The 20,682-nt window shown below is 25.7% G+C and overlaps 1 protein-coding gene across 1 annotated transcript; it reads left to right on the top strand.

The window, feature by feature from the left end:
• Nucleotides 1-1,978: 1,978 nt before the first annotated feature.
• LOC129983880 (adenylosuccinate synthetase-like) lies at nucleotides 1,979-18,225 on the top strand. The gene is made up of 13 exons (XM_056093560.1): nucleotides 1,979-2,220; nucleotides 4,007-4,109; nucleotides 4,815-4,928; nucleotides 5,829-5,886; nucleotides 6,952-6,997; nucleotides 7,102-7,163; nucleotides 9,000-9,081; nucleotides 9,396-9,519; nucleotides 11,600-11,754; nucleotides 13,423-13,547; nucleotides 13,956-14,053; nucleotides 14,500-14,649; nucleotides 16,296-18,225. Exons 1-13 carry the CDS (start codon nucleotides 2,068-2,070, stop codon nucleotides 16,346-16,348), a joined length of 1,323 nt encoding a protein of 440 aa, XP_055949535.1. The 5' UTR covers nucleotides 1,979-2,067; the 3' UTR covers nucleotides 16,349-18,225.
• The last annotated feature ends 2,457 nt before the right edge of the window (nucleotides 18,226-20,682 follow it).

Genomic DNA, 20,682 nt, shown 5'->3' with positions numbered 1-20,682 from the left:
TACTTCATTATTTCTCTCCCACAACTTTCAATTAAATTTCAATAATGAGAGAATTGGCAACCTGAATCTAAGATGTATAGTTATGATTTCACATTACTTCATTATTTCTCTCCCACAACTTTCAATTAAATTTGCTCACGCGATCAGGGAAATATTTAAAAACTGCATACCAGATATCAATGCACAATTTTTGTCGTTTCTACAAATTATAGCAATATATGTAACTTTTAAATATGGCTTTTTCATAGAATTGATGTCTTCTTATTTTTATTTATTATTGGGCGTAATATCTTTACCGCTCAATTAAAAGAGCAGAATGGTCTAATTTGTGATTATAGATTGTAATCCATCTGTAATTATTTCAGACTAAGCTTTGTATGTTTTTTTCAGTAGTGCATAACGGCATTGATAATTGACGTTCTAGAGTTATATTCCACAGTTCGGAAGAATAAAATTAACAATTTTTTTGTTTCTTTTCTTGAGGTTTTGGCAGGTATTTAAAAAGCAGATGTAATGACTCTTAAGAATGTGGAATAAACAATTTTTTATATGGGTTTTTTTCATACAATGTTATTCAATATTCCGAATGTCAAACAATATCATAAAGGTATCAAACAATGTTGCAGAACATTTTGTGCCAATAAACCTTCTAAGTTATTTAAAATATTAAAAAAAGTAAGTTAAGTTAAAATGTAAAAGTAAGATATTTTCTTTGTTAACCAACATTGCTTGCGTTCCTTACTACACATCTTCTCCAAAAAAAATTCCTTACAATTGATTTTATACTAATGGAAATTTTATATAATGGTCTAAATTTCATCAGAATAATAATAATAAAAAAAAGGGTTGCAAGGCATCCGACCAAATGTGGTGGAAGGACAGACCGGATAAGTCGGAGTTCTGTGAACTCCTTTCTTTGTCCATCAATGCCAGAACAAAGTTCTTATACCAAAACTCACTGTCACAATGTGTATTTTCTCGCTTAAACAAATAAGTCCCCTATTCATTTTAAGCAACGCAGAATGTGAACGCGACAGCATCCCGGTGAAACTTAGGAGCAGTTGTCGGTAGCGTTGGAATCAAAATAAAAGGCTCTGTACTGGTAGTTTATATATGTTTATATACTGCACTACAAGAATTTATTAGATAAAAAGTAAGTTAAAAGATATAAATTGTTCACATTTCAACATGAATTCTGTACACATTATTGTGGTATACTTAAGAAAAAGAAAAAGCATTCCCGAAGAGCAATTTAGGAATCCTGTGCAGTTATAATCAGGAACAGCAGCAATAATTGAGGTCTATTACACACAACAACGAGCAGAAAGCTGTTTCTTTTCCTGTCACAATTTGTTTTAAAATTTAGTTTAGTGGTTGTTTATTAATGGTAATTTGAATAAAAGGATGTATTGATATATTTTAGATTTAAAGCCTGTAACAATTATTGCCATTTTGTACAGAATTTTTGAATTAAATCAATTTTTAGTGTGCGTTTTTTACGAAATGTCTTAATTAAAATCGATTTTATTTTTTAAATTATGCTTTTTAAGCTCGTGAATGTTTGCCTTGTGAATGTGCACCTTGTTGAATGTTTGTAAAATGCTCACCAGGGTCTTTAATTTTAGAAATTTGCTAGTGAGCAAACTAATTCGGCATTTATTTACCAAACACACATTCTTCAATCTTAACTTAAGATGGTTACGAAAACAATAGGATTAAAATCTTTAGAGCTTTGTTGAGGGCTTCTGCCCATCGAAGATTTTGTATTATGTGAATGTGAAAGATACATGTGAAGCCTTGCCACGAGATTAAAGAAAAATAAACAATTTATGCTTAATTTCCTTAATGATGACTGTTTATCGAGTTTCAGATGAGACTTCTTCGTGTTTCATTTTATTTACGAATCTCTTGTGCGTCATTCTATCGTAGTCTTGACGTCACAAAAGAAGGTGGAGTTTAGTTCATCAGGAACGAATCACGTTCTTTTGAAATATTGCGCTTTAATGCGAAGGTCATCTTTGAGGGCGACATAATTTTGAACTTCGATTCTTTAAATTTAATATCGGTATGAATGTAAATGGTCATTCGAATCCTAAAAAGTTGAAGACAGAGATGCCTTCTAAAGTCACTGTCGTATTGGGGGCCCAATGGGGCGATGAAGGAAAAGGCAAAGTTGTGGACATGCTTGCATCTGGAATGGATATAGTTTGCAGGTGTCAAGTAAGTGCGATTCAAAATATGTTTGTTTAGTGAAAGTATGATTTTCAAACACATTTTTTCCTCTTGAATAAAATATTTTCAAGTTAAAATTTATATTTTTTGTGTTTACTTGTTATTATTAAATATTATCATTTTTCAAAGCACATGATCAGACACTACGAAACCGGCTTTTTGCTTGGTTCAAGTAACCACGTTTTTAGTGCCCGCGACTTAAATTCATTAAACAATTTGGTTTTCTTTTGCTTGATTCTCTGGTTTATAGCATATAGTATATTCCTTTTACTGACATTGTGTAAAACCGCAAAAAATTATACACGTGGAATTTTGATCTTTAGCTTAAATATTAATCTATTTTGAATAAAAACAGGTTACTATAATGCATGTATTTAATTTTTGTTGATTAAAACACAAATTGTCACATGATGGTAATAAAATTCTACATATTATATGAAATAATATAATTATATACTTCTTTTATTGTCCATGTAGTGATTATTTGGAGAGAAAAAGTATTGCTGTACAGAAAAGGAATACAATTTTACATTTAATTGAATTATATAAAATAATTGTATTTCCATATATTCATTATGTTTCTACAAATGTAATTGTAAAATACTTGTTGATGTTCAAATTCTATTTCAGTATATCCATGCTTTTTATATGAGAGTAGTAATCATTTTTCTTGATGTTTGTGAAGAATCAACAAACCATTTACATTCTTGATATTTATTTTTTAGTGTTTATTATTACAAATCAAAGTATAATTTAAATTTTACTTGAATTTCGTTTATATTTTGAATTTATATATTCAGATTACATAGAGAATTTTAGTATGTTATATTTGAAAATGAGAAGAATTTAATAGTATAGTTTTAAATAATTAATTTGACTTATATAAACAATCTATTTTTCTTAGTTAATGGTGTCTGTTGGAAACATTAATATTTTTCAAAATTTTCTTTATATGTAGATGAAATTGCCAATTTTAATTGAAATAAAAAAAAAATGAAAATATAATCTATGTTCAGTACCTTTTATTAATTGCTAATGAAATTTCAAATAATCTTATTTAATTCAGTAATGGGTGGTTCTAAAAATTGAAGAAAGGAGTAATTTGAAGGCACTTTGCTTCTTTAAAATTGTGAAAGGGCTTTAATTTTCTATTTGTTATGACCCAACTTGAAGCTTGATTAATAAAAATTTTTAAAACTTATTGGTGATTTTTTTAAAGATGACTAAGTGATTTTTTTCATTTACTTGTATTTTATTCTTTTTTCTTTCCTTGTTTTCTTAGCGTCGTTAATAAATTTAGAATGAAATTGAATTTTTCTTTATTAGGTTTTAACAATTTTTTATTGAAAATAATTATTTAAAAAGAAAAGAAAAATACACATTTTTTTAGTGTCCTTAAAGACATTAATAAGATTTTCAATAACAATGTTTTCCCTAATTCTTAAATTAGGATAATATGTAGAAAAAGTTGAAAACGATATGTGTGATGCAAATCATTAGCACATATTGCAAATTATAGTGCAAATCTAATATTAATGCTTATTGCTAACTGTATTTTTAATAAAATTTTAAAGATTAAAACATTTTTTAAAGGTAAAATTAGATTTAATTTGAAGTAATTTGGCACATCAATTCTGACTACTTCTATTACATGTTACCAATAGGATTACATTAAGTGTTGTATATATTAATTATGATAATTGTATTTTATATCATTTGCATAAAGATTTTTAACCTTTCTTTTCTTGTTACATATGGTTTATTTTTGTTTTAGGGTGGTAATAATGCAGGCCATACTGTTGTAGTTGAAGGTAATGAATATGATCTTCACATTTTGCCAAGTGGGGTTGTACACAAAAAATGCATTTCACTTATTGGTAAGTTTTAATCAAGTATGCTTTGATATGTCATTTAGCAATTGAAATTTTAATTTGTAACTAAATATAAAACAAGTTAATAAATTACGTTAATTTGCAATCATGTTCGTAAAGTGCGCTTCATGATATTATCACTGGAAAAAGATAATATGACTATTTGGCATAACATTTAGTTTGTAGTAATTTACCCTGAAATATAGTTCTTGTAGGATAAGGATGTGCATAAATTATTTCTTCATAATTATTCAATTGCTAAGTAAAAAAAAAAAAAAAAAAGAGCACCATTATTTAGGCCTGTCTGCAGTTGGAAGCTGATGAAATATTCGTTCTTTTCTTCTGGAGATTCTATTGTTTTTGATTTTTCTACTAGGAAATAATATTAGGAGTGAATTAATTTGGAATAAATTCAGTTGTGACATACTGTGCATTAAAGATGCAAATTAATATAATGTTATTAATTCTATGAAAGTGGCTTGTTTGGGAAAAAGTAATTAAATAAAGGAGCAAAAGCTCTTATTTTTGAAAACAAATTGTTTAGTAAGCAGTTCAATAAATGATGTTTGAAAGTAATATTATAAGAACTACTGTCAAAAAGTTAATCTTTTTTCAAATGATTTCTTGCTGTTAAGAATGAGAAATCAGTTATTATTAATGGGCATTCTTCCTTATGGAATAATTTTGTTTTTAAATGCTTTTCTTCTGTAGGCAATGGTGTAGTCATCAATTTACCCCAGTTCTTTGAAGAACTAAAGAAGAATGAAGATAAAGGGTTGGCTGACCTTGAAGGCCGAGTTTTCATCTCAGATAGAGCGCACATAGGTAACAATTTTTCTGATTGCCTTTTCTTTTCTTTTTGGCTGTGTTTGAAATTTGAAAATCTTTTCAATTTAACTGAAAGTTTAGATCTTCTTCAATGTAACTGTAATTTAAGATGTAAACCGCCATAAGAGTTTTAATCTTATTTATTTTCCCATGAATAATGTAGGCAAATGAAACTATATCATGTTATTTATTCTTAGCATGAAAATATTTCTTGGTAATTCATGAAAGAATTTGAGAAAACCTGATTTTATTAATAGGACTTTAGCTCAAGTATATTGTTTAAATAGTTTGGACTTGTAATAAAAACATTTCTTTGCGAATATCCTAAAATTTCAAACTTTTATGATTAAATGTTTTTTTGGGCCATAACGATTGGTTCTACTTACTACCATTCTGTGATGTAAGAGTTTAATATGTATACCATAACGGTGTTCATTTATACAGTTTGCTTTTCATGAAAACAAGTTTTCAAGACAAAACAAATTTATAAATTTTATAATATAGCTAAAAGGGGGAAAGTAGTATTAGTTTAAGTATGAAAAGTCGGTATTGTGTAAAACTTTGCAATATTCTAACTTAATAATTTTCAAAATATGAATTTAATAATCTTCAAAAGTATTTTTCCATTTATACGGTTATGTAAGGATTTAAAAAAAAAAATAACAAAATATTTACACTGTTTTAAACACTTATTAGAAATTTTTTTGAGATGCTTAAAAAGAGTAATCTCGTGTATTTTGAGACATGTTAACTGATTTCTTTCCAGTTGTGTTGGTAGCTTTTTAAATAACAAAATTAAAAAAAAAAAATCATAGATTGAGGTAATAAATTCTTTTTCTGGCATCTGTGCCTAAATGTTATATTTTAGGATAAAATTGCACTTTTCTTTTTTTCCAGTATTTGATTTTCATCAAACTGTAGATGGTCTTCAAGAACTGGAGAAAGGAAATAAAAGGTTTGTATGTTTTCATTTTTGGTATTAGCCTACTGCCAATATTTAATTTATTCAATATTTTGATAAAAAATCACATTTAGATCTTCCAAGTGTGTGCTTAGTTGTAAATTTTCTCTAATTTTCTCCATTTTTGTTAATACAAAGATTTTATCATTCCTTTGCTGTTCATGTTACTGAAAATTAGAAGAGTAGATCTTAATCTGCTTATAAATACATCTTTAATATCAAAATTTATGAAAATTCATTTTTGACATACTATAAATACAATAAAAAGATTATTAAATGGTGTGCTTTTTTTCCCATGTGCATAATCCCTATTGGATAGAAAAATTTAAATAATTACCATTTAAATTATATAAGTATTTGTATGTATTTAATCTTATCTATGAAAATGTACATAATAGACATGTTTTGTATTGAAGTTTATATATAACATGTTTTTAATAATTACTTTTTTTTTTTCTGTTTTTCTGGATGTCTGACTTCATTTGAGATATCAGTTATACATATTATGAGTAAATTTTTCTTTCATTTCTCCTTAATTGGTATTCAATAAAATAAATGCTTCTTAAGCCAAATTATATTTTTTGAATAAAACAGTTAAATAATTTATTCTCTAAAATTATTTGTCTAATTGTAAGAAAAGTGTTTTTATTGTTAAACATACATTTTCTTTGAGGTTTTTAGTAAAATCTATCAAATCCATAAACAATTTGAAAAATTATATCTGTTTTAATTTTAATGATTATAGTTTGTATGAATATTCTAAAAAAATATATGGTATTAATTTTTACCATGACCTTTTTTGTATAATATACAGTAAAACTACTCAATCAAGTTTACATTTTCTTTCAATTGTTTTTTATCAAGTGTCTTTTATTTTTCCTTTCTGGGTATTTTTTCTTTATCAATATTTATGATTACATTAAAAATATACATTTAAATTTTTAATGAAAGTGATAAAAATCGTCTAATTGTGAATTGTTTAAAAATAACCATATATAAAATGTTCTTAATCCCTGTTTGAAATATCTTTCTGATAAATTCATTTTTTTCCCCCTTTAGTATTGGGACCACTAAGAAGGGTATTGGACCCACCTATTCTTCAAAAGTAAGTTCAGTAATTTTGCACTCTACACTGAATATTATTGTTTGAGAGGCCCGTGGGGCCTCTACTGACATGAATAACTTTTGTTCCTCTCCCCTTGTTCACAGGCCAGTCGTAGCGGCATACGCCTGGCTGATCTTCTCGGGGACTTCTCAGTCTTTGAGGAAAAGTAAGTGGGAATGAAATACTGGTTTCTAAATACTGTTTGTGTTTAATAAGTTTAACAATAATAACTTTCTCTGAAAAAACAAAACACCATGTTGAAAATCTCGATTTTTTTTTTTTTTTTTTTTTTTAAATTGGCCTCTATAAAATTTTTAATTTGTAATGATTAAAGAGCAAGTTCCAGAATACACTTTTTTTAAAAGGGAGAATGGGTAGGTTTAATTATATGGATTTGCAAGTTAGTTTAATTTTTTTTTTAATACAAATTTTATTACGTATGTATGGATGGATGAATAGTATTAAGGTGACAAATGATTAAATTTGAGAACTTTCACTTTTTTTTTTTTTTTCCTTTCTCAATATTAAGTTCCAGTTAACATAATTTTCTGCTGTAGCTGGTAGTGATTTGGAATTCCACTTACCTTCCTTTTTTTCCATATCTTTTCCCATCTCTTGCATCATTTTTTTAACACTCATTGCTTGGACATGAGCTTTGTATTTTTTTCATTTGTCTAATAATCTTGTACATTCTATTTTAGGGATTATAGATTTTTTTTCTTCATTCCATAAAAATCGTGAGAAATTTTAATTGCCTTAAAAAAAATACATGAAAAATTTGTTATTTAGCAGCTTTATACATGCTGTTGTCTTGTGAAGGTGTATCAAGACAATTCCTTATAATATTTAAAGAATTATTGACTGTTTTTTTTTTTTAATCAGATTTACCTCCATCCCAATATTCTGAATATTGGAAAATCATCTAAAGAAATTGCTTTTTTATTTCTTTTGAAGATACTTTTTTATTATAGTCATCCTTTGTTTTGGTTTGAAAGAATGTAGATATGATTAGAATTTTTGAAAACTTGTGTAACATCAGTCCCCTTACTATTTACTTTTTATAATATAAATGATATTCAGCATCTGAAAGGAAATGTACACTAAATATATGAAATGAGTGGCATGCAATCTAATAATTTGGTAATTTTTTCTTGAGGATTAATTAATATGTGGGATTGAATTTTCCTTAGGTTAAATGGAGTCAATATTTAGTCTATTTTCCCTTGCTAATAAAGTATTCAGTATTCCTATATATACAAAATTAATTTTAAGCTTACCTTTTTTTTAAAAAATTACTTGGCGTAGTATTTTTATATCTTGGATTCTTGTATGTAGTCATGTTGATTTAGTGGTAAACAGTTGGCATCTGGTTCAGGAAGAAGCTTGAGTCTTGTTTACATTGAAGAACTGCAGGATAAGTTGAGTTAGCCTTTATTCAATCTGCCATTATGAGTCAAAATCTTTAAAACACTGAGATGTCACCTGATCATGGTTGAAAATTTTAGGGTCTATACTGAAAAAAAGCACTAATATAAGCTTGAAAAATGGAGCCGTTAATTGAACTAACATGAGAATGACATGGATTCATTGGTCTAATAATATATGGTCTAAATATGCAGCGTTACATATTAATAATATACTTTCAATTGTAATTCTTTCATAAAAGAATTTTAAATAGGATAAAATTAAATTAAAATTCAATTTCACTTTTTTACATTAAGTATTATTTGTAAAAATGCTTCTTTCAATATCAAAAGTATATTGAATTCTGTATTAAACTAAATATTATCAATATTCTTTCGTTTTATTTAATTTTAATGTGCTTTCAAAATTTTATGGTTTCAAAATATGTGTAGATTGTAAAGAGATTAATTTAAAATAAGTATGTAATTCTTAAGTTTGGAAGAAGTTTGAGGCACTTTTAAATAAAATTGGGAACTGCATCCTTAATATTAAAATTACTTTTCTGCTTTCCTTTCTTTTATCATTTCAATTGTTTCAGGTTCAGAAATCTCTTGAGAAGCTATATGAATCAGCATTCTAGTTTAAATGTTGACATTGAACAGGAAGTTAAGAAATATAAAGTAAGCATGTATTCCTTTGATTTTAATTTTAGCTTCTCCAACTTTTGTTGCATTACAGAAATTAATAAACATTGATATTAATACTTTCTCTTAAAACTTTATATTTATTTAAAGATAATTTTGTAATATTTAAATATGAAGTGTCCTCTTTTCTGTAAAAGTAATATCTGTTTTAAGGTGGGATAATAGTTACTTGCTTTCTTTTTTAATTGCTGTGTATGCCAAATTTTTAATACTGTTTCAGGAATGAAATGGATTAATTAGAAGAAAAAAAAATTCTTTAAATGAGAGCATATTGTTTAATCTATTTTTAGGAATATGCTTCTGCTATTGCCCCATTTGTGACTGACACCGTTACTTACATTCATGAAGCTCTTGCCAATGGGAAAAGGATATTGGTTGAAGGTGCTAATGCAGCCCTTTTGGACATTGACTTTGGTAAGAAGTGTATTGTGTTAAGAATACTACAGCAACAAAGTTGCTGTTCCGTATATATATGTATATAATATGCATTTCAAAGCTATAAAAAATTCAGAACATGAAATAACTTGTTAAATGTACTCTTGCTTCCCAGAATATTGAATAACAGTGTTTGAATTTTACTGAAATATATCGCTAGCTTTTAAACTTGTTGGGATTTTATTCTAGACATAAAGATTACAATGTAGCTTTTCCATCACTATTGGCTTAAATTGTCATTGACTATTAAAGTTTTATTATTATGATTTTTTTTGAGGAAAAAAATTCTTTTCGTTCATGTTCCATAGTTATCACAACAATCAATGATCTAATATCTAATGATAATAAATGGTCGCTAGCAATCCAAAATAAGACTGTGTATTGTGACTAAAGTTTCTTTCGAAGGTATAATTATATAAAAAAAATATACATTATGAAAATTTTACTGTGCACATTGTCAGAATTTGAACTCATAAACTGACAGAATTAACAACAGTTACAAAAAAAAACATTGTACCTGTTTTATTACATTATATATAAATATTGTAATTGGAAGGAAATTTATTGAATTTATGAAGGATTGTTTATGTAAGAGAAATTGGACTTTCTAAAATTTAAATTATGAAAGTACTCATGCCATAGTTATAGCTATCTCAGTCCAAGTGCTATTTCTTATATTGAAAACAATCAAATGCGTATTTTTATGGAATCGGGAAGTTTATTCATTACTTGCACATAAATAAAAAAAATTAAGCTTATAAAAGAAATATTTTGTAAAAATACCAGTGATCTGAATATTTTGTGTGATTTTAAAATAGCACAGTTTATTAACCAGAATCGTTCTCTCTCTCTCTATATATATATAAATGGAACTTCGATTTTCTATTTATAAATCAAAAAGAAGAAAGGACAAATGAAATTGTTTAATCATTTATGAGAAGAACTAGTTGGAGAGATTGAAGAATGAAATAGAGGTGTAGAACATTTTTGTATGCTGAATGAAGTTTCTGAAATACAGGATGTTGTCATTGATTAATTTCATTACTTTGATATATAGATAGCCATACGGAATGCTGTTGCATTATTGCTCAAGTATAATTGAAAATAATATGATTTTTAGCAGAGATGATTGACATGAGTAATTTATCTTATTATATATGCACCATCTTCAGTGAATATTTCAATGTTATTAATATTATGCTTACCAGTTTTGTTGAAATACATTTAATCATAGCAGTGAAAAAAAGAAGTAAATTCAGTCTTGGTTTTTAAACATTTCCAAATAGACTTTTGCTTCCTGTCTCTATTACCAGGAAATTTTTATCTTAATAATTGATAAAAAAATTAATGTTACAGTTCAAGCAATTTGCAATAATTTAAATTTACTCTTAGTAATGAATATATTTATAATATCTTATTATTAGTTGAAATGCATATGGCAAGCAAGCTTAGATTGTATAGCGATTCCAAAAGAAGCACCAGATGATTCTTGATTGTTGGCAAGTAGGGGCTGCAACCTCCTTAGTTTTAAGTTTTATTTCAATGTATAAATAAATTCAATGTAATGAAATAGGAGCCATATTCTTGTGAAAAATAGTTTGATAGATACATTTAAAATCAAGTGAAGTATAAGTTCTTTGTTGTACAAGAGATTCTAGCCGCTCATTAATTACTTTTTGGTTTTTATTTAAATAAAAAATAAAAAACAATGCATAATTTAAAACTAATTAATTTCTTTGCTAAGTAATTTCTATCAAATCGAATAGGAAATTTTTGTACAAATTCGTTAATCAAAATTTCTTCTAAAAATTGTATATTAGCATTTTAAATATTTCCTAAATTTGTATTTCATAAAAAATAGTTAAATATGAAGGACAGTAAGATTTATTTATTTATAGATTAGCCTTATTAAAATATTTTAAATCTTATTACTTACAAAAAGTGCAAAACTAATTTTAATTCCAAATTCGTTTTATGTTGGAAAGTTGGTATATATATTGCTTTTATTTAAAGTGAAACATTTTGAATTTCAAATAGAAATGGTTTCGTTGATATCTAGGTACCTACCCTTATGTAACATCATCCAACTGCACAGTTGGAGGTGCTTGCACGGGCTTGGGAATTCCACCAACAGTTATAGGAGAAATATATGGTGTTGTAAAAGCATATTCTACTAGAGTGGGTGATGGACCATTTCCTACAGAGCTTATGGATGTAAGATATTAAAATTACTCATTTTTCCTAAAGCAAATTAATCATTTAAAATGAGTTGTTCAAAATATTTGTATGTGAAAAGTTTTCAGATATTTGTTAAAAATATGAAGAACAGTGAGATTTTATTTATTCTGTTATCTACTATATTATTGGTTGATTTTCTACATATTTATAAATTAATTTTTAAAGATAGTTATGAAATATTTTGAATGCTTGGACAATCTGCTTTAAATCTCATAATTTCAGTTATTCTAAAATTAACAGTTTTACTCATTTTGTATCACATTTCATTTCTTTTCTATTAGAGCTATAAAATATTATCATTGCATTAGTATATAAAAGTATATGCATAAATTTTAAAGAATAATGACTCATAATATAAATGGAGTATCTTTTAATGCTATTTTAGAAAATGCTTTGGGTACTATTTAAAAAAAGGAATTTCAAATCTTCATACTTTATCTATATAGCATTGTTTTATATTATTGTAAATAAAAGCTTTAAAAATTACTTATGTTTATAATTATTATTTATGTGAAATTTGAAATTTTAATATTGCATTTAAATAATTTCATTATTTTATATTTGAAGTTGCCTGTTACTTGAAATAGTTTAAATTATCTATTTTTTGCATTAGGCAGTAATTATTCAAAATATTTGAGGTTATTATTCTTAGTGTTTGTCATAGCCGAGATAGTTTTTTTGGCATATATTTAACAAATTTCAGGATAGGCTATGGTTATAATAGTTGTATTTAATCCCATTGAAAGAGGTTGTGCATGTCTTCAGAAAAATACTGCTAAAGATGTAATTATTTTGCTAATAGTTTAGAGTTACTTTTAAACTAAATGAATCAATTTGTATATGCTATATTTTAACTCAACCGGTTGCACTAGATACCGGAAAAAAATTTGTTTACACCTAACAACATTTTTTTTTTTAACTCTTGTATTCAGCAGGGGTCCAATTTAATACTTTTAAACCTGTATCAACTGTAATTTCCTGCGTTTCAGCGACAGCATAAATTTCTTGCAGTCATTCATTTCATAATCCATTGTATTTGTAGATTTGGACATGCTTTGTCATACATTTGAACATTTCTTATCATTTCTTGTATTGTTATAAATAGTATGTGCTATTGACCTTTACCTTTAACTTCTTTTATTCATTATTCTTATTTATTTAACTTCATTTATTTATTTTGGTTTCAATTTTTTTCCGATTGCCAATTTTTGCTGAATTATAACCTGAAATAATGCAATAGAACAGAAACAAACAATTAATAATAATAACTTGAGTTGCTGAAATAAAATAACATCCTTGCATTCGTGATTGCATCTCATTTAAATTGTATCAGTAGTTTGACTTACCCATTTTCATCTTAACTGTTGAGGTAGCAGCTTCTAACAAAAATGAGTGTCTTATTTAAGATTGTCATGGCTATTATGTTTACAATGAACAATTATTGATTGATGGGGTATCAGCTAGTCTGGGTATTATAATTAAAAGTATAGTAGTTTGGAAATTTTTATTATGGATTTAGTATAATAATTTATTTTTAATTGGAATTTAGAAGCATGAAAGATTTTAATGAATTTTTAGAAATCTATTATGGTATTCTTCTCTCTTCTCCCTCCACTTATGTTCATTGTTTCCTTTGCTGTGTAGGGTTTGGGAGAAATTTTACAAACCAGAGGACATGAAATCGGTGTGACAACAAAAAGAAAGCGCCGGTGTGGATGGCTAGATGTTGTTCTACTTCGCTATTCTAATATGATCAATGGATATACTGCGTAAGTTATAGGGATTTTTTTTTTTTTTTTATTTAACTCTAAATTATTTGGATATGAAACCTGAGAATTGTCCTCGCAAATCTTGATAAAGCTAATCCTTTTAAAGATAAACAAGCTTTGATTAATTTTGATTTTTGTTTGTTGTTATTATTATTCTCATTCTATAAACATTTTTTTAGTAGCTTGCATATAATTGTTCTGATAAGGTTTTTGTAAAAAGCAAAAGCTGAACATTGTTCTTCATGGAATAGGAATAAAATATGAATTTATTGATTAAGAATTTTATTTAGTTAATTTTTTTTTTTTTTTTTTTTTTTAAAGATGGTGAACTTGAATTTGCTGAATTTTTATATTCCATATTAGCTAAATGTTTACACATTTATTAATTGTACTTTCTGTCTGTTGCAGAGTTGCGGTTACTAAGCTCGATATTTTGGACACATTTGCAGAAATAAAAATAGGAGTGGCTTACCGTTTAAATAATAAGAGGTTGCTTACACCTCCTTGTAAGTTTTAATTTTAAATTCATTATTAAACTTTTTTGAACTATAGAAATGTTTTCATTAATATAAATAACTATCTTCCCAGAACTTATTGATAAATTTGTAAATCCAAAATAAATCTGAAACAAACTGAAATCATTATTTTGAAATGCATTTCAAACAAATGATTTTACAAGTAAATTAAAATTATGTGTATGTATCTTAATTTAAAATTAATATTTGACAAACCCTATATATGTATTTGAAGTGTTGAAATATGTATTTTTGTATTGATACTTTAGAACTTTTTTATAAGCAAAGATATTGAAATTTGTGTTTTATGGAGTTTACAACATAGATTTCAATATCTTTGCATATAAAATATCTTTTAATTTATAAAGATATCGCCATATTCATAAATGAATGATATCTCAAAAATTATATATATATATTTTTGTTTTTTACAACAGCTTGTGCGTCTGAACTTCAAAAGGTTGAAGTTGAGTACATTGCTTTGCCTGGATGGAACAGTTGCACTGAGAAAGTGAGAAAATTTTCCGATCTTCCTGAAAATGCAAAGAAATATATATCAACAATAGAAGAATTAGCTGGGGTTAAAGGTTAGCATTCTTTTCCTTCATTTAAAATTTTGATGTCAGTAAATTATCTAATGGTCACTGAATTATTTATTTTTTAAATCAAAGAGAGCCAATTTTGAATGGTATTTTTGAAAAGGAAAGTTTTCCTCTTTTTCCTTTCTTATATCATTAAGCATTGCAAATTTCATCCATTATGTCAAGCTAATTTCTCTCTTCTCTAATTATGTTTCCGGCCTTTCTTTGAAATGATTTTGTATCATCCATTGTGTGATGTCTTGCTAGCAAGGGAAAAACAAAAATTAAAACTCTCATGATTGAAACAAATTGTAGTTATTATATTACAATATCTGGACAAAAAGAAATGGAAAGCACTCCTCTACTTTTTGAATCCAGATGTAAAAAAAGATATTTTGAATAATTGTACTTATAATTTAAGGGTTAAAGGAAAAACTTAAAATTCAAATCCTTTTATTTTATTTTCTGGGTCTAGATACTATTCTTAATCACCAAGATTCATTGTTTAAATTCATTAAATCTTAAATTTTTGAAAAAATTGTAATAAAAATATCTGATTCATCCCGTTTTGTTATCTGATTTGGCTTTGGTTTTTCAGTTCGTACTAAATGTTTGTAATTGAAAAAATAGTTTTCTTTCTGTTATATCAAAATATATGTGTACACATCTAAATATATTTAGCTGTTTTTCTAATAACAGTAATTACAATTTATAAAATTGTGTAAATACTTTGCAAAATGCTTATAAATGGTTTATAAACCTGGTATTCTTTAGAAATGTAGTTACTTCATAGGCTTAATAACAATCTGGTTGGTCCTTGGATTTATTTCTCTACGATGTTCTAGCATATTCCTACACAACTTAAAGCCTGCAATCTATAATCTATTTCCTAAACTCAAAAAGGTCTTACTTTTTCATTTTCAGTTGCATTTGACCATTGAGCATGTGTTCCCTTTTAGAATTTGCAATGTTATTCTGAAGTCATTTTACTTATCAATGAATTTAATTATTACTTTTTTCATATCTTTTTTTTTTAATGCTGTTAAAGAATTTTAGAGATCTTCTATATTGCTAGAATATTCCAAAACATTCTACAAAGTTTTCAAAAATTATGTCTAGAATGCTCTAATGTTATAGAAACAAATATATCCACGATTTTATCAGGTATTTATAAAATTTTAATATATATAGTCAGAAGTAACTCAATTTGGCAGTTTGTAGAAAGATATGAATGGCCTCATCACTTGTCCTAGAATGGTGAAAGAATTTCGTGAAATTAAACATCTTTCATTAAATCTAGTTCATTTATATTGCTAAGTGTATCAATTATTGATATTTAAAGCTTTTTGTTCAAGTACATAAAATACCTGTTACATATCAGAATTAATTTTAACTGTGCAGAAAGACGCATCATATAATTTTCAGTGTAGTGCCAATTAGAATTGTTTTAGACTTTTTTTTTTTTTTTTTTTTTTTTTTTGCAAAATGGGAAAATGTAATAAATTTTAATGATTATCATTGTACTTAGTATAATAAAATGTAATTTTACAGTGAAATGGATTGGTATTGGTTTAATGATTATCATTGTACTTAGTGTAATAAAACTTAATTTAATAATTTTTTTAATAATTTTAAATAATTTAATTTTACAGTGAAATGGATTGGTGTTGGTAAAGATCGTTCATCGATGATAGAAGTTTTCTGAAGTTGCCCTTTCTACAGCTTGAAATTTTTCTCAACAGCGATTCCAAGTTTTACAATTGGAAGCTAGATGTTCATCTTTGTTAGCGTGTCGTAAATTGTGCTGATGTGTTCGGCCAATACTGTTCTGTTTTGTACCATTTGTTCCTTCTGAGATTATTATTTGAAGTTGATGGTGAATTTTTGCATGAAGGATTTCAAATTTTAACATTTTTATGTCTTCTTGGCATTGAAAATTTACAAACAGTCTATTTGGGAGAAATGGTGTGCAATCTCGTTTTATTTTTTTAATGTGTAGCATTTTTCCATATTCTTAATTTGTACATAATCCAACTGCATTATAAACTTATTTTGTTAGAATATTAAAGAATAGCTTTCTGTAGTTTTAAAGTTGTTCGGGTAGTTAATTTTAATTTAAACTTATTTTGTATTATTTAAAATTTGAAAAAGATTTCTTATAATATGAGATCATTGCAGAATTTTATAGTATAATTTATGCTATTTCATGCCATTCAGTACCCTGTTCTAGAATTTTTAATTTTTTTAAAATATAGGTGGATTAGTATTATTTAAGCATCTTTTAATTTTAACTTTAATAAAAAAAGAATCTTAAATATTTAATGTTAAAAAATGAATTATCACTTACAAATTGTTTATTGATTTGATAATTGCTAAAATCTGGTGAGCTAAATTAAAAAAACTGTTTTTAAAGCATGCAAGTTATAACAAATATTGTCATCTTTCAATATTGAGGATTTTCAGTATTAATGGCATGTATAATAAATATATGTAGCAAGTTTTTTTGTGTTAAAAATTGGTAAACTTGATTTTATTTCATTAATATAAATAATGAAGTTATTTCCGTCTTTATCTATATTTTAATATAAATGTACTATAAAAACTCCATTTTTTTTCGGGGGAGAGAGGGGTTTAGACATACTTCTGAAGTATATAATATCAATAGAATATGATTTTCACACTTTTGTGTCTTGTGCAAAGTTAATTTGTGTTCATTTAATTATTTCATAATAAATATTAATTACTAAGTTAAACTGAAAGATTGAATAATTTTTCCATTATTATTTTAAAATGACAATTTTTTTATGTAGCTCTATTTTAGTTGCTGAAAGTTATACTACTTTTGAAATTTTGTTTTTCTAAATTTTAATTTAAATATGTAACCGATATTATTTTTAAAAAAATTCATTTGTTTCTCAGATTTTTATTTCTTTTATTTGATACTGTATTAATTTCTTTTTAACTCATTAAAGCTTCAAAAACCCGTCCAATAATTGTGCTCTTTTTTGCACATAATGGAAGTATTGATATTTGCTTCATAGTGAAGCTCTATAAAACTTCATAATGAAGAAAAGAAAAATCTTAAGCTTCACTTTGCATTTTTAATCAGGTATATCTTGTTTAAAACATTTTATTTCTAAACCTAAGCATTTAGTTATTTATAATAATAGCGAGTTCTTATGTTTTTAGATGGCTGCTCACTTTTGGTTTATTTCCAGTATTGTTTAAATGTATTTCCAATTTCATGAGGCTTTTATCAATTTTGCTCTATTTAATTTTCAGATTTTATTTGATAATTCATTTGTTATTGCTTGTAAATATATTGTACAAAAGACTGTTTGAAAATAAGGTATTTCTTGTTAAAGTTAATAATTAAATATATGTATCTTTTTTTTTTTGGCCTAATTTAAACTTTGTTATTATTACATTTGATATTATTTTGTCTTTGTACCATACATTTGTGATGCAATTAACAGAAAAAATAATTTAAAGATTTTAAAATTATTGATTATTCTAAATTCCTAAAATATTACATTTTTTTTTTTTTTTAAAGTATTTTAATACTCCCTACATGTTACAATATGTTTTTTAAACCATTTACAAGAACAAATCCTGTGTTTCATTTTCATAATAAATATTTCAGTTCCAAAATATTTGTGTCTATTCTTTATCCAATATCTTTCATATACACATTTCATGATTGTGATTTTAACAAGTAAAATACATTGTTGATAAGCAATATGCGTTACAGTTAGACAAGATCCTGTAATTTTCTATTGTAATTGTAAAATTGTCAGAAATAAAATTTTACTGATTTCATCAATACAAGCTGAAAATTTAATGTAGCATTTTTTTAAAAAAATCAATTTAGATAGATAAATTTGTCAATGCTATATTCAACTAAAGAATTATTTCTTTATTTTTCAAAAATTAATAATCATTTGTTGAAAATAGAAATGTTGATCATGAAGAGTTGTCATTGTAATTATGCAATTAAAAAGATATCAGAATATTGAAATTCAAATCAACTCCTTGTTTTTATCTTCAAATATATTTTGATTAGAAATTTAAATTTTCGGGATTAACTCAAATACATGAATTTAATCATTGTCATTTGAATTTAAAAAAACTTGTCATTATGAAGGCATAATCAAATTTTCATGTGATGGCAAGTTGAACATTTGTTTTTTTCCCCACAAATTATCTCTAGAAATTATGTTAATTAGAATCATTTTCACAGATATAAAATAATCAAATTAAAAACCATGGATATATCAGCATTCTTTATAAATTTGATGCAGGGCAAATATTGTTAGAACAAAACTGTATGTGTAGTATATAATCTCATATAACATATTCATATTTTTAGTTTAATCATATATAAAGTGAAAGCATTTATTCATAATCTTTAGCCTTTTATTTTAAAAAGGTCTACGGATTGTGAATAATTATTTGCTTAGCTTTATTAAATCAATTTTGCCTTTGAAAACTATCCAAAGAATGAAAGTCTAAATAAAATTACATAGCAACTGTTAACAATCTTGTTGATTTGTAATGTACAAACTGATGTTGTATGGATTAAAGTTTAAATTTTCTAATGAAATCTATATGCAATCTCTCAGTTGTGTCTACATTAGAAATACATGTATATATATATTCTGAATTCAAAGAAGAGATATTCAAGAGGCAAAATTTCTTCAGAAATTTATATGAACTGAATTTGCTCAGAGTTATTCAAGGGTAAGGAAATGTATGAAAATGCAACGTAATTCTGAAGATTACCTAAAATCATTGCATAAGCATTTATTTTATGCATAATATATATATATATATGTATAAAAGTTATTAATGATAGATATACATAATAAAAATGTACAAATACTAATATTTTTTAGGCCAACTTATAATTGTAATCTAATGTTTATTAATATTTTTTAAACAATTTAGGGTTGCATGTATATGATTTTTTTAGGAGAATATTCCACAATGAACAAACAAAAATAAACATTCATTCATCTTTTAATTTAGCTATGATGCAGAGAGACTCTTTGAAAGAAAATAGTTTTACTATTGAATAATTGTCTGCAATTTGAATTTCAATGAAAGCTTTTTATTATCTTGTAATTTAGATTTGAACATGCACTAAAATTGTACAGTCCTTGAAAAATGTGTTTTTGATAATAAATTTTTTAAGGCAAAATTTTTAGAAATTGCCAAAATTAAACACTGAAAATACACTTTCAACTTTTAGGATTGCTAAAAGTGAATTTGGAATTTTTAAAAAATTCAAAATAGCGATTTTTAAAGAAAGCTTTTGGTCCTTTCCCAAAAGCTATGTAAAAATCAAAAATTCGAAATTCATGTGTTGCAAAACAGGCAGGTTTTTACCATTTTTCTAGTACGAGGTTGCTGAACTTCGTCCTTTTACGTATACCATTTAACTGCTAAATGCAGTTCTATAATGGCTGACAGATAATCATAATGAATTTCGTATATATTGACAAATAAATTGTGTGATCGATTTAAATAAAAAATTGAATAGTATGTTTTAATTATAATGTTCTATTATCTAACCTTTTTTTAAAAAAAAAACAATTTGCAACTCATAAATGTTGCATTAAATTGTATTAATAATATTTTGTAAAATATTATAAGACAGAAAATATAACTAATACATACTTTTCAAAACCAGCCTCTATATTGAACCTGCGGGAGGTGTCCCAAACTCTTTAATTAAATAGATATAGAAATGCTGATTTAGCACCTTCACAGTTTATTTTTATCATTCACAATATCCAGCCAATAAATCTAAACTACTGCAATATTATCTTATAGTATGGATTATTAAATAAAAAAAAATAACTACAAAAGTATATAATTAAAATAATTTTAATACTCCAAAATTAAAGGAATAAAAAAAAATAATAATTACGTGCCTTTGAAGATTTACATTTTACAATTTTTTTTCTTTTTAACCTAGAGCTTATACAGAACAACCTAAGAAATAATAACTCATAACTTTAAATAATTTTGCCTAGA

Source organism: Argiope bruennichi, chromosome 9 (assembly GCF_947563725.1).
Source record: "Argiope bruennichi chromosome 9, qqArgBrue1.1, whole genome shotgun sequence".
Classification (NCBI taxonomy): domain Eukaryota; kingdom Metazoa; phylum Arthropoda; class Arachnida; order Araneae; family Araneidae; genus Argiope; species Argiope bruennichi.
This window is presented reverse-complemented; position numbering and strand designations above follow the sequence as displayed.

Coding starts and splice junctions, on each gene's coding strand:
- LOC129983880 (XM_056093560.1), top strand. CDS start 2,068: ATGAATGTAAATGGTCATTCGAATCCTAAAAAGTTGAAGACAGAGATG. Junction 2,221..4,006: donor ATATAGTTTGCAGGTGTCAA/GTAAGTGCGATT, acceptor TTTTTGTTTTAG/GGTGGTAATAATGCAGGCCA. Junction 9,082..9,395: donor AGGAAGTTAAGAAATATAAA/GTAAGCATGTAT, acceptor ATCTATTTTTAG/GAATATGCTTCTGCTATTGC.